The sequence below is a fragment of the Pseudopodoces humilis genome, chromosome 4, assembly GCF_049639895.1.
Source record: "Pseudopodoces humilis isolate 2021_Gansu_Grassland_sample_001 chromosome 4, ASM4963989v1, whole genome shotgun sequence".
Taxonomy (NCBI): Eukaryota; Metazoa; Chordata; class Aves; order Passeriformes; family Paridae; genus Pseudopodoces; species Pseudopodoces humilis.
In genome coordinates, this window is record NC_142203.1 from 3,202,310 (window position 1) to 3,215,888 (window position 13,579).

General features: G+C 37.2%; 1 protein-coding gene across 1 annotated transcript in view; it reads left to right on the forward strand.

Moving 5' to 3' along the window:
- FBN2 (fibrillin 2) overlaps window positions 1-13,579 on the forward strand; it is a 119,720-nt gene that overhangs the window by 9,815 nt on the left and 96,326 nt on the right. Inside the window, exon 6 of the mRNA XM_088054007.1 lies at window positions 13,269-13,466. Coding sequence (XP_087910133.1) covers window positions 13,269-13,466 — 198 coding nt within the window. The remainder of the gene's footprint in view (window positions 1-13,268; window positions 13,467-13,579) is intronic.

Genomic DNA, 13,579 nt, shown 5'->3' on the forward strand with positions numbered 1-13,579 from the left:
TAATTTTAAAGTGAATTTAGCAGCAGTTCATAACTCTTTAAGTAAAATTTTATAGTTTAAGGATATGTGAACTTCCCTTGCAAATCACATCACAGTTACAAGAGACATTGTTTTGTAATTTTTATTTACATCATTGTTTTAAATGAATGCTTTTTATGGTTCTGTAAATTAAGCTCTTTAAAATTAGGTATTTTCTTTCTAACACAGAACATATGTAGGTTTCCTTCAGCTTGGCCTCCCAGCCTAAGCTGTATGATAAAATGTGGCTGGTTTTTCAGCTATCTGGGCTCTGAGCAGACTAATTTCCGGGCTGGAGACAGGAGGCTGAGCAGTAACTGATGACTGGCATGATTAGAGTATTTAACTTGAGGCTTTCTGCTGGGTTAAAAAGAGAAAAACCTGTTTGGGAGCTCCTGCTTCTTCTGATATGTACACTGACCTCTTACATTTCCTGTCAAATCTGGTTTTTGGTCAGCTGCTTGTCTTTGATTTGTAGGTACACAAGATCCAAGTTTTTTGTGTGGTGCTTTTAAATGAAAAAAAAAAAGTTTGAAATTTCTGCAGTTGAGTTTTCCCAATGAAAAGAGTAGAAAAGAGAAAGAACAACAGAATAAGAGGCCTCATTCTCAATTGTACATATAAGGACAATTTTTTTTTCTAGCATGACCAATTCCTTTGGTTTCTCAACATGGTGAGTGATACTTGTATCACTTCTCAGGATCTGTGCATTTTTTGCAAGTTGGTAATCTTTAGAGATATGAGGCTGTTGAAAAACAATGTTTTCCTCCTTCTTTATCATGGGATAAAGGGAAAAAGAAGTGAGAAAGGCACATCTAGACACTGATGTAAGTTTGCCTTCATCCCATATGGAGGGAGGAAGAACAGTTTTTGTTCACTCTGTATTAAATGGCTCATAATGGGAAGTAAAAGGGTTTGGAATGAGTAGAAATGTGTAACTTGGGAAAAGCATCCTTTTGAAGAGAAAGGAAAATTTCAGATAAAGCTATCAATGTCTGACAGGTAAGAAGTGGGGAAAAATAAGGAAATACAGTATTTGAAGAGCAGATTTCCAATAGATAAAGGAGGGCCTAAAACAGATCCGAAGACTGATTTTTTACAAGGGCAGGTAGGGTTAGGACAGGGGTGATGACTTTAAACTGCCAGAGGGCAAGGCTGGATGGGATCTTGGGCAGGAATTGTTCCCTGGCAGGGTGGGCAGGCCCTGGCACAGGGTGCCCAGAGCAGCTGGGGCTGCCCCTGGATCCCTGGCAGTGCCCAAGGCCAGGCTGGACATTGGGGCTGGGAGCTCCTGGGACACTGGGAGCTGGTCCTGCCGGGGCTGGGGTGGCACTGGGTGGGCTTTGGGGTCCCTTTCATCCCAAACCATTCTGGCAGACTAAAATTCTATGAATATAACATGAGATAAAAAGTTTTTCTTCAAGCTGGGCAGTGGATGGAAAAGCTTATCAACAACACAGAGAAACAAATAGGACGAAGTAAAAAGCATCCTCAGTTGAAGTGTTGCGTGTAGTAACTGAGGCAAAAGAGCAAAGAATAATACAGAACTGAAGTGGACATGTACTGAAACAGCTGATAGGCACAGAGGTTATAAAGATGTTTGGGGAGAATACATGTGGTTAAAGTTGAGCTTGCTTAGCAAACTGTCACAGATTTGTATAGGAATCAGTACTTCCCAAATGCAATTTTATTATAAAGAATAAATATGATACATATTTAGTCTGTAGTGTTGCTGAGGATTCTTGTGTGTGCTTCAGTGGCAGCAGTCAGGTATAAATGAAGCAACAGAACATGTAATGCCTTAAGAAGCTTCTTCTTCTGACAGTTAAGACCTCTTAACTTTTTACAGCTTTTCCTATCTGTTGATGGTAGCAATACCATGAGGTGCTTAACAGCAAAAATGTTGTTTTGATCAGCAAGCTCTTCTGTTTTTGTGGGAGTCTTGGGAAGGTAGATTTTTAATTCTGCTGTCAGTTTGGTTTTTTTCCTCCCCCTTTATTAATGGCTGCTATCATTCTGAGCCAGAATAGAGTTGTTTTTTTTATGGTCTTCCTGTATCTTTTCTTTCAGTGCACAGCAAATGAAAGACTGACGTGTTAAACATCAGTTTAATTCATCTTCAGTCCAATTTTAGCCTCTGGGAAGTGGAGCATGGAGTCTTGGGTTATTTTCTGCAGGTTCATAAAGGACTTGTACAAGTTCTGTTGGGTGAAGAAAAAAGTAATTAGTTCACTGTAGCATGCTCAAAACTACATGGCCCGGTTCACAGGGGATGTTCATGGTCACTGAGGGAAATACAAGTGTTAAATCATAACTAAATAAGGTTCTGTTTAATAAAATTAGCTAAAAATAAATCAGCAGTAGTTTAAAACTATAGAATGTGAATCTTCCTAAGATTTGCAACTTTCACTTCTCTACTTTTATCTCTTCAATTTTTTTGTTAGAAAGCATTTCTGTCAGCTTTTTCAACACTTAAGTTGAAAGCTGATTGCAAGCAAAATGCTGCAATGGTCATGTTCTTTTAATAAAAGAAACTTCAATTTAGACTAAAAGAGCATGCTTCTATTCCTCTGGGAGATGGTGGGAGATAACAGTTGCAAATACCTGCAGAAGCAAGAGGCAAAGCTTTATCTGACGGGTAAGTACCTGATTTGGGGCAGTAGCAGATTATCTGTGTTGGAAGAACCTGTTGGATATTTTGGAGATTTTTTTGGGGGCTAGAGGTGTTGTCAAGTGTTAGTAACACACACATTTAAGTGCAGTCCCTGCTCACCAAGCTCCTTTTTCTGCTGCAGGTTCTGACCTGTAGATACTGGCCCAAATCATCCCTTGATGGATTACAGTAGGATAGATTGAAAAAGCTGCTTTCCTGCTCTCAGATTTCAGTACCTAGTGGTGTTACAGGGCTCTGGCACTGCATTCCCTGCATTTGTTATCCATCATTATCTCCAAAAACAAGGTTTTCAAAGGCAGATAATGGCCCAAAGCACTAAAAACCTGCGAGGTGCTTACAGAGTATGTGTTTGCTTGTTAGCTGGCAGTGGAAAATTTCTCCCTTCTAGGTCTGCAAAAGATTTATGATTTATCAGTTTTAAAAATGGCAGGGGTAATGCTGATCATGCTGATTGCAGCTGTGATGGAGCAAGTATTGTGATCCCAGTCCATGTCTTTCTCTTACTCCCTTATTTTAGTTTTAATTATTTTAAAAATTAAATTGTTAAAATATATATTATTTTTATTATATATTATATAATAATATATATTCTATATTATATTTTCTGTATTATATAATATATAATAACTACTTAATTTAGTTTTTAATTATTTTAATTAAACCCCAATATTTGAATGACTCTTTGTTTGGCACCAGCAAAAGAAGAAGGTAAAAACCCTTAAATGCAGCAGCTTTGCTGCTTTTGAAGTACTTGAAATCTTCAAAATTTCTCAGTTTTTTCAAGCATAGGACAGGCAAGTGCCAAAGTGTCATAGAAGTGGGGCTGTTGCACTTCGTATTAGAATTAAAAACAAAAGTTGTATGCCTTTAGAGTAGGCCTACAAAACTAAAATGAAAATATGGATTTGAATGACCTCTTCCAAGGGCTTGAGAGTTTTCACCAGAGTGCAGCTCAGGCACAGGGAATGTTCCATTGGTTTAAATAATTTAAAAAGGAAGCTCTGTAGCTGTACTTCCCTAAACTGTGAAAAGGAAGAAAGAACTACCAGAACTGTTACACCTTATACTTACAGCCAATATATATATATATATATATTTCATATATCTGTTTTTTAAAATCTGCACTTGAGAAGTAGGTTTTTTTTTCCTCTTTCCTACAGGAGGAACAAGTCTAGGAGAGCATAAAATGCTGTGGTTTTTATGTGTTAGGTTGGACTTTGGCTTATGCACTGCATCAAAAGACTGTTTACTGAAACAAGGGTCTGATAATATAGAGCAAAATCACAGATGAATGAGAAATATGTTGCAGAGGAGAGGGAAGATGATACCTTTGAAAAATTCTGTCTGATTGTATCTTTTCCCTTCTTCAGTGAAAATTCTGCACTTTGTCAGATGTATTAAAATGTTACCTTCCTTCTTTTTTTAATTACCTGTGGAGAGAGCAAGCAGGAGCTTAGCAACGCTATGATGGCTTTGTTAGGGATTCAGAAGAAAAAACAATGTCTTCTGAAAAGTAAAAAAAAAAAATTGTTTTTATAAGATAATTAATTTGTAAGATATCCAGGAAAAAAAAAACCAAACTTGATATATTTTCAGGATATCTAGGAAAGTTGGAGATCAGAAAAAATTGAAACACTTGCCCACAGGGAGTGTCTTCAACAAAGAAAATTAAAGAACCTTTGAAATACTCATGTGAATTGGAAACCTTTCTGTCAAATTGGGCAACTGCTAATGTTATGTATTGCTTATATTGGTGTTCTAGGCAAAATTGGAAAAAGCAGAAATAAGCCAAAGAACCCAGTTTTGAAGTACTGGAAAAAGAAGGAATGAAATTCTTCACTTTTTTGTAAAATGTATTAGAGCAAATTAGACTAATTTCCTCTTAAGTTTACAAGTATTGTGTAGAGGAGGCTTGAGAGATTATCTGGGAAACTCAGGAACCTTGGAAGTTTATTTCTGCAATGGTTATGAGTGTCTGAAATAATTTTTTTACTTTCGGTGCATGTTCTGTGTACACAGAGGTTCCATCTTAGATCTGAGAGAGACTGAAAGGAGGGGTTTGGATATTTCTTTGAATATTGCAGTGGTGGAGCAAGAAATAGAAGAGGGAAGGTACATATTATTCAATAACACCTGAGCAGTTGTTCCTGAAACAGTGAGTTTGAAAAACAAGAAATGGGAAGATTATTTTTTTTTGGTTTTGCTTTCTTCTCTCTCAAAGGGTGTAGTCATTCACCTTAGACTTGTTTTGATTAATAGGAAAGGAGTTTGATAAGACTGTCTCAGTGTTGAGTCAGGAGGAATGAGTGTGTAGAACCCAAAACTCTGTATGGCTGTGTGGTTGAAGGTTAGATAGATTCCAGATATTTGGAAGTAATTTTATTTTTTTGTGTATTTTCTCCTTCTGTGTTCTTTGCACATCCTGATATTTTTCATGATGTCTGTTATGCTTTGAGCTCCCTTATGGTGAATTAAATGTTAAGGCTTAAAATTCCATAAACTGGATCTGCTTTAAATTTTCAACCATACCTCTCTTCATAAGCATTAATTATGCAGTATCTTAAAAGCTATGGTTTCTATAACAAAATATATATGGAAAAGAATAACCCAGGTATTATCAGGGGTAGTTTACCGAAGCCAGTCAAGAGCTCATTGCATCCAGGCTTCCAAAATCATGGAGTGCCAAAAGTAAACTGGTTTATTCCACCTCAGACTAATATCTTGCTGTATGAGAAACAGGATTAAATTATTTCTACTTTGAAAGGATATATAACCTATCCTCTTTCCTATATTTTGGTTGTTAAAAGATACCAAGCTTTATAATGTCTCCCTGAAAATCTTGTATAAGCCCAAGAGGTAAATTTCTAAAGCCTTTTGGTTTTGCTGAACACACCCAAAAGATCCCAAAAAACAGAAACTCTTGTTTCTGCCTCTACACTGACAGAACTGTAGTAAATAGAAGCAGGCTGGGTGTTTAGCTGATTGTGAACTCAAATTATCACAGCAGTCTAGACAGTCATCTGAGGAAATGTTTCTTGCAGTTTAAATAGATACATATATTTAATTCTTTTTCTAAGGGTAATGTGTGAAACAGTTGTTTTTCCTCCTTAGCTTAATAATTAACGAGATTGCATCCAGCTCCAATGTCTGTGGTTTTAATAGGGTTTCTGGTCTACTGAGAATGCCTTTTGCCTTTTTCCATGCCTTTGTAATTTTCACAGGGGTTGGTTATGAAATATTTTCCCTCCTCATTTTGTGAGCTGAAAGCCTTGGCTTTTGCTGCGGGGAATGACACTGAGCTCTGGAGTGGGTGAGGGTGGGATGTGGGAGTCTACGGTGTTTAAACTGCTCAGCAATACTCTTGAAAGGGTATTCTATCTTGAAATTAAAGTCCTCTTCACTGATTCTGTGATTCTGTTCCTTTAAGGTTTAACTGAGTAGCACTGACTTCATGGAGCAGGGAACCAAAAGCTTGTGGGCAGTGTAATTCAAGTTTTCCATCTTATGGTCAAGAAAAATAGCGTATTTTTGCTCAAGAGTAAGGTGCTGGCTTCTTAGTTCCTGGGATATGAAAGAAGTAAGAGCTTAATGTGAATCTGTCTGGCTGCCCAATACCCAAGTTTTGATAAGTAAGGTATTTTTGAAGGAAAAACATGAGAGGAATGAGCAGCAGGCAGCATGACGAGTTCCTCCACTGCTTTAGATATTGTAAAGCAAACATGTATGAACATTGTATTAGGGTAGTTGGTATAAACTGCTGAATCTTGCAAAAAACAAACAAAAAAAAATTATTTTTCTTTTTTGTCTCCATGTACACTCTGCCCTGGGGTGATTCAGGCTGTAAGTTCCTGCAGTGACTGATGATTAGTATTTCATTGCGTATCAGATTGTTTGCTAAGTTAGGATTTCATTAGTTCCAACTCAGGTGCCATCTTTATATAATAGCAAGCCTTGTGGAAGCATAAGGAAATAAAGACATTTACAAGGACCTCCAACCAAACCAAAACTGGACATCATGCTGGAAGCAAAATTCAGGAATCCTTCTCTCCCAGCTTTTATTCTGTGCTTGAAATTTTCTGTCGGTCAGAGTATGATACTTCAGTCACACATGGAAACCTTCTGTTCCAAGAAATTTTTAAGGAAATACTTGAATTCTGGAAGGTGCCGAGTTCTATAAATGACAAAAAGCAAAGTACTTCCATACTTCTCTATTTCTGTGTTTTTTTCTGTGTGTGTGTGTGTACTTTTCAAAATATTTTGTGTCTTGAAGTATTAGAAGCATGTCCTTCAGTGTTCAGATAAATTAGACAAAATTGCATTTTATTTCAGAAATATTGTTTATTTGCTACTTTTCCATTTCCCCCCCCATGCGCTTAGGTGTGTAAGAATGAATTGCTTTTTAATTAATAAGAGTTTCAAGATCTGCAGTTACTACTACACTTAAAGTTTATCTGCTTAAAGATGTTGTAATACCTATTATATAAAAATGTCTGTATGAACCATGGAGTTGTTGCTTTTGGAAAAAGAGCTGCTTGTATTCCAGCCAGAGGAAAATGACAATATGCTTAGAATGGACGTGACAGAAATACTGGTGGAACCTGGAATTTTGCTAAAAGCTACTGAGCCCACACAGATTCCTGAACTGAACCTGTGGCTTTTACTACTTTCATTTACAGCTGCCCTCCACTTCCTTTCCAGCTGTCAAGTGTGTGTTGTTAGGTTACCCAGTCAGTCACAGGAGTTTGTGTGATGGGAAGTTTTGCATCACGGGAACTGGTCAGGAAAAGTTATGTGGGACCACTAGAGCAGTAATAAAATTTCAGCCTGAAAATGAAAGCTGTCAGCTGTGTAAAAACATCCAAACCTGCACGATGTATTTAACGTCAATGTTCAAAACCATTTTCCATTAAGCTGCTCTTCTTTATTACATATGAAAATAAACTTTATAGTATAAAGCCATCACTTCAGGTAATGACTGAAGAACCTGCTGGGGATGTGTCCCAACTTTGAGTTAGCAATTTTAACTGTTTGAAATACTTTTGTGATCATTTTTTATGTTAATGAAAAACGTGATGCTATTAAATAGTTAATAAAGGACCTTACACACAAGTTTCTTAGAAAAAGTCAAGAAAAGAGGCTTTGATTTTACTATTCAGGTTTGTAAGGACTCCTCAGTCTAAAAAGCAGTACTGCCCACAGATTGTTTCTTCCAAGAGAAATTAATAGCATTGCCAACTCCTTTTCATATTCCAAAAGACTCATTGTTCATTTCCAACCAGCAGTCTTTTTTACCATAATTTTTTGTATGTCAGCTTTGAAAAAAATTCTTGTTATTTATATCAAGTGCAATTCATCTACGTTCTTGTTAATTTTGAAATGTCCCTTGTTGTGTACTCTCTGTTGGCAGCTAAGCATTTACTGCAAAAAAACCCCCGAATTTCCACATAAAGTTGATCAAAATATTGAAGGAAGATAAATTTTAGGTAATATTTAATAAACATATGCACTTTTAAAATGTTTAAATAGCTTTTTGCATTACTGTGGCTTACGATATGCAGATGTTGGAGTTGAATAAGAAGAATAATATTTACATATGCATAAATTTCAGATTTGTGCTCTGAACCCAGGGATATTTATGAGTATTGCCAGCCCTTTCATACTCACATGAAAAGCTTGTCAAGGAAAGCTCTGATCTCTCTTTCTTTGGAAGGTCTGGGCGATGCTGTCATTTATCCAGAGCCAGTGGGAGAACTGGGCATGCCTTGCCCCATCCTGATGGTCCCATGGTAGGAATCCATGGAATACCATGGAATTTCTCCATGCAAGAGGATGGAGCTTGACTACACTTTTATTTATCAAAACATTAAGATTTCACGTCCCAAAGGGGAAAATTCAGAGAGTTCCATTGAAAAGTCTCTTCAGTAATAAAAAAGCAGGTCTGCAACAAGCAGCCAAAAAGAATTTCAAATGTCTGGAGGCCTCTGAGTGTTAGCAGAAATTGTGGGGAAATTTGCCACCTATCAGAGTTGTAATAGAGACACTTGTTTCTCAGTCTTGTTTCCTGTTGGAGTAACTTTTAGCAAAATGAATTTGACCTCAGGTCTTTTCCAGTACAGACTTAATGTCTCCACTCTGAGGGTTCCCTGACACAAAATTCAGTCTCTTGGGCTTTCACCCACTATGCTGGCTTTTCTTTTAGAAGAGAGTGAAGTTCCTGGTAATGTTGACAGCATTTATGTCTTTCCAGCATTCAAGTCCTGTGCATTAGGTTGTTCATTTTATAATACTGCTGTATTAAATGGATTTTTGAAATAATGATAATAACAATAACAACAACAACCATCTGTTTGCTCTACTTGAGCCTGTGAGTGAGGTGATGGAAGCTGAGTTTCCTTATTTTCTCATCTCTTCCTTAGTATTCCATAAATCATCCTTTGGGGACAGAGGTTCTGTAAAAAGTCCAATGAAAGGCAAATTTGCTTTGTAAGGAAATAAAGCACATTAATAAAGTATTAGGTCTTGTTCTTTCATTGACAGGGGCGGTAAAGGCCTCCCTCGGACAACTTCTTCAACTGACTCCTGGTGCAATTCACACTGATAAACATGCTTAGTGTTGTCAGTATTCTGTTTTTAGTAATAGAAATATCAGTCTTCTGAGTAGCTTCTAGTTTAAAAAGTTGGTTTTCAGATGCATCGCTTCCTTATTTAGTTACGGTTCTGTGGATTAGTTCTTTTTAAATAAAAATGCTAGAACATACTTTACTGTTCCTTCCTGTTAAATCTTTCTAGTGCTCACAAGCATGAAATAGAGTATTTGTGAAAATGTGCTTTTCCCTTCTGCAGGCTGGCTGCAGGAGATTGGCATTGCACCCCTGTTGGATTTCTCACAGGAATAGTATTTTGGTATTCAGAGCCTTAAAATTTCAGTCTGTGCTCCCCCCGTGAAAGGGAACTCAAATTTTAATATTCTTCCAGATAGCTTGCAGTGGTCATTCCAAAATGTGCAGTTACCTTTTTACTTTTCTTTGTGCCTCACTTCTTCTCTTTCATGTTACCTGGGAAGAGGTGTAATTTTTAAGAGCAGGAGTAATGACAAAATTCAGTTAGAAATTGGGTCCTTACACATGTACCAGAATATCTTAATGTTTTGTCCTGAGTGACAGTAGGTGGTATTTGGGAGGTAAAACATTATGTTTCATGTTTTTAGCTAGTGGGTGTTAGACACAGAGGACGTGGCACACAGACTATTCCATATCTGTTTAGAACAGGTTTTTTACACCTTCATCTGAATAATCTGTTTGGGCAGAAGAACAGGAAGAAAGATAAAATAGATGGATACTGAACCAATACTGAAAATCTCAACATTGCAACTCCTTGTCTCAAGGTCCTGTGAACTAGACTTTTTTAATTACAGGTAAAATTTGAATTTTGAAAAGGAATTAATGGGAAAAAAAAACCCCAAGAACCATAATAGTTGAATAATCCCATTTGAGAATACAAAATATACACTTTTATGACAGAATAGAAATGCTGCAGCATAGTTAAATATTTAAGTCAATGGTTTGATTTTTTTTTTTTCCCCTTGATGCCAGGAAAACAGTACTCCTCATTAAATTTAATTATATTAACAATTTGAATTGTTGATAAAGGTTGTAATTTTTCAGGTCACTGTGCATGTTGAATATAATTTTCTGAAGTTATAAAACAGAACTGTGTAACACATGTGCTGAAGATAACTTTCTTTCACCGAAGCAGTTACCCTTTCTAGAGTAACAAATAATTTGTAACTTATGTTCAGCATATGTTCTTTCTGGCAAAATTATTCCATCAGCAGTGCTGGCAAAAGAACAAATGAAGAAACACCTAAGAATAAGACAAGCAAACCCATACAGAAAAGATCATTGATTCATAAGTGGGAGTTTTTAAGGTCTGGTCAACCATTATGATAATGTAATCTGACTGGCTGTGTGAAGCAAATCCACAGCTTCATTAGAAACTACATAGTATCTTCAAAATAGCCTCTTTTTATTGTATTTGCTTCCAAGGTGTAAATTTTACTGTGTGACTACAGATCTTTGTGTAAACAGCTGAACTATACCATTAACCAGAACATGCTTACCTTCGCTTTGTATTTTAAAATCTTAAATTTTCCTCGTAGTATAGAAGAGCAGCCACTAATCAGTCTCTTTACCTTTGGGCTTCATGCTGTATAAACTGAGCAAGTAAAGGTTTTTAAAATGGGTGCACTAATGCATAATATGTTAAATTACAGTAATATTTTAAAATGCTAATATTATTTTAAAGCATGTTTCTGAATAGATACCATGCTGCAGGCTTATGCTGACAAATGTTGCTTGGTTACAGAATCTGAACAGTAGATTAACGCATTTTCTTTATTAAGGCATGGGAAAGCACCTATGCATTGGTGGTTTCCAGAGCCTGTATTTCTGTTTAATAGGATATAATAAACAATAGGTGTATTGGTATCACCCCTTTTTGTACCTTCATTCATCATCCTTTGAACAAACATACTTTGGTGTCTGGTTAAATTTTCGGATCTTTCTACTGAGCACACTCTCTAAGTGGAACTTTTCATTGCTAGTTTTGACAGAGTTTACACACAATCATTTTGTGTCTCATGGGAAGGTAGTGGAACTCAGGTACAATTCACAAGTCTAGTTTGAGTTTCAAGTTTAATTTGCTCTGATCAAATTCCAAGCTTCTTCATGCAGAATATCTTTGGCCAGGATATTCTTGTGGGTCACCAGCCATTAAACAGAGAAATACATGGTTTGAATTTCTACTCCTACTGTAATTCCTTCATGACATCCAAAGATTTGTCCTACAAAAAAATTGTATCTTGGAGAATTGCTGCTGTAAAAATACGGCACTGTCCAGCACAACTACTTATTTCCTGAATAGGAATTGCTAAATGAGCTGGGATATCATGATGGTCAGACCTGCTGAACGCAGGTTTTGGGAATTTGAGGATGTGTAAGAAGTCATAATTTGATTTCACTATAGAGGGCATTCACCCATGGAGAACTGAACTCTGAGTGTGTGGAGCCAGGACAGGATTTTCTGTTTATAATGTATTTCTTTTACTAAAAGTGCCATTTTTGTGGCTTGATGGTCACAGGGGAAGCTCAGAGTGTAGCTTTGAAGACTATCTTGTATTGATAATCAAGAAATACTAAAGCTCAAAGATCTTACTGAGTATTTAAGATATTTTAATGTTTTTTTATCATCAGGCATTTCTGTACTTGTGTACTTGGTTGACTTTATTTAAAGTGAAAAGTCCAGCTCAAATTGACTACCAATGTGTATAAATTACTGCAGAAGTCTTTCCTAGTCTGATACCTCAGTGACCTTTACCAAAGAGAAGGAAAGGAACATTTGCTTCTGTTTGAGCTTTCATTTTAAGAGCCCAGGAAGCTTAATATAACATCTCACAGGGAAGACCATTTTTTTTTTGCTTTCCAAAGATGTCAAAGCTGTTATTTTTTCAGGGTGAAAGAATCAAGTTAGAGAAAGCAATGGGTTGTCCCATTTGCATCTTGGTTGTGAGACCAGCTGCCCCCTAATGAAAGTATGTGGAAGATAAGTGTGTTACCCACAAATTGGTATTGCAGCCTGCTTTTGGTAGGAAAAAAGAAGAGGCTGGAACAGCTACTGGAGCAGCTATAACCCCACTGTTGTGCCTTCTTTCATGTGACTGAGTCTGAGTAAAAGCTTTGCATTTTCTTCTTTATTTCACCCCTCACTCTTTTTTAAGAGTTTCCATAAGGATGTGAAATCTCGCTTAGAGCAACAAGCTGTTTCTTATGTATTCCTTGAGAATTTCAGTTAATTCTTGGTCCCAGTTTGTGTTGACTTAAAACATAAATAAAATTCTCTTTATACAGGTTCAGTGTTAATGAACTGACTATTCACAGATATTCTACCAAAAGTATATTTTCGTATAGTTTCTATGCTTTATTCAGTGTACTGCATACAGCTTTGATTGGTTGTATTGTCTCATGGTTTTCTTCTGAGAATAAGTGGTGGTTTGCCAATTAGTCTTCTGTAGGTAGCACTATTTTGCAACAAGCATTCCAGCAGGAATGATGATTCTGTGATACTCTCTGGCATGGATCTTGATGAATGTGAAGTGAAAAAACGTGTGGCTGCTGTGGTCCCTCCCATAAATCACCATGAAGTAGCTTAGGAGCAAGAAAACCAGTTTCCAGTCCTTCTTTGCTTAATCTGATCTCTTTTGTTTGTTTGTTTGTTTGTAAAATTATTTTGCTTATTTGGATTTTATTTGGATTTTACCGGATACATTGTCAATGCTCAAGAGCAGTTTTGTGTCCAGCTGCCCCTCATTTAGTTGTGTCTTTTTGAAAGAAATAAATTGAAGACAACCTCATGAAAATCATTACCTTCAGTGGAAGGTGTCGTGCAACTTCCGTAAGCTTAAATTTCCATGGGCTTTTCTTAATAGAGGTATCTACTGGATTAAAAAACAATTCTTTCTGTAGCTACTAGCACAGTGCCTTGTGTAATGCAGTGACCTTTCCCTTTTTTCCCCCCCCAGATTACAGGACAGGCCCGTGTTTCACGCAGGTGAACAAGCAGATGTGCCAGGGCCAGCTGACGGGGATCGTGTGCACCAAGTCCCTGTGCTGTGCCACCGTGGGGCGAGCCTGGGGCCACCCCTGTGAGATGTGCCCTGCCCAGCCCCAGCCCTGCCGCCGTGGCTTCATCCCAAATATCCGCACTGGGGCCTGCCAAGGTGAGCTGGAGCTCTCCGTGTGACAACTCTCACCGCTGACAGTCACCCTGGAAGCCTTGCAGTGCCCTCGGAATGTTGTCTTCCTTGCGTGTGGTCTGTGGCTGATGATAAAA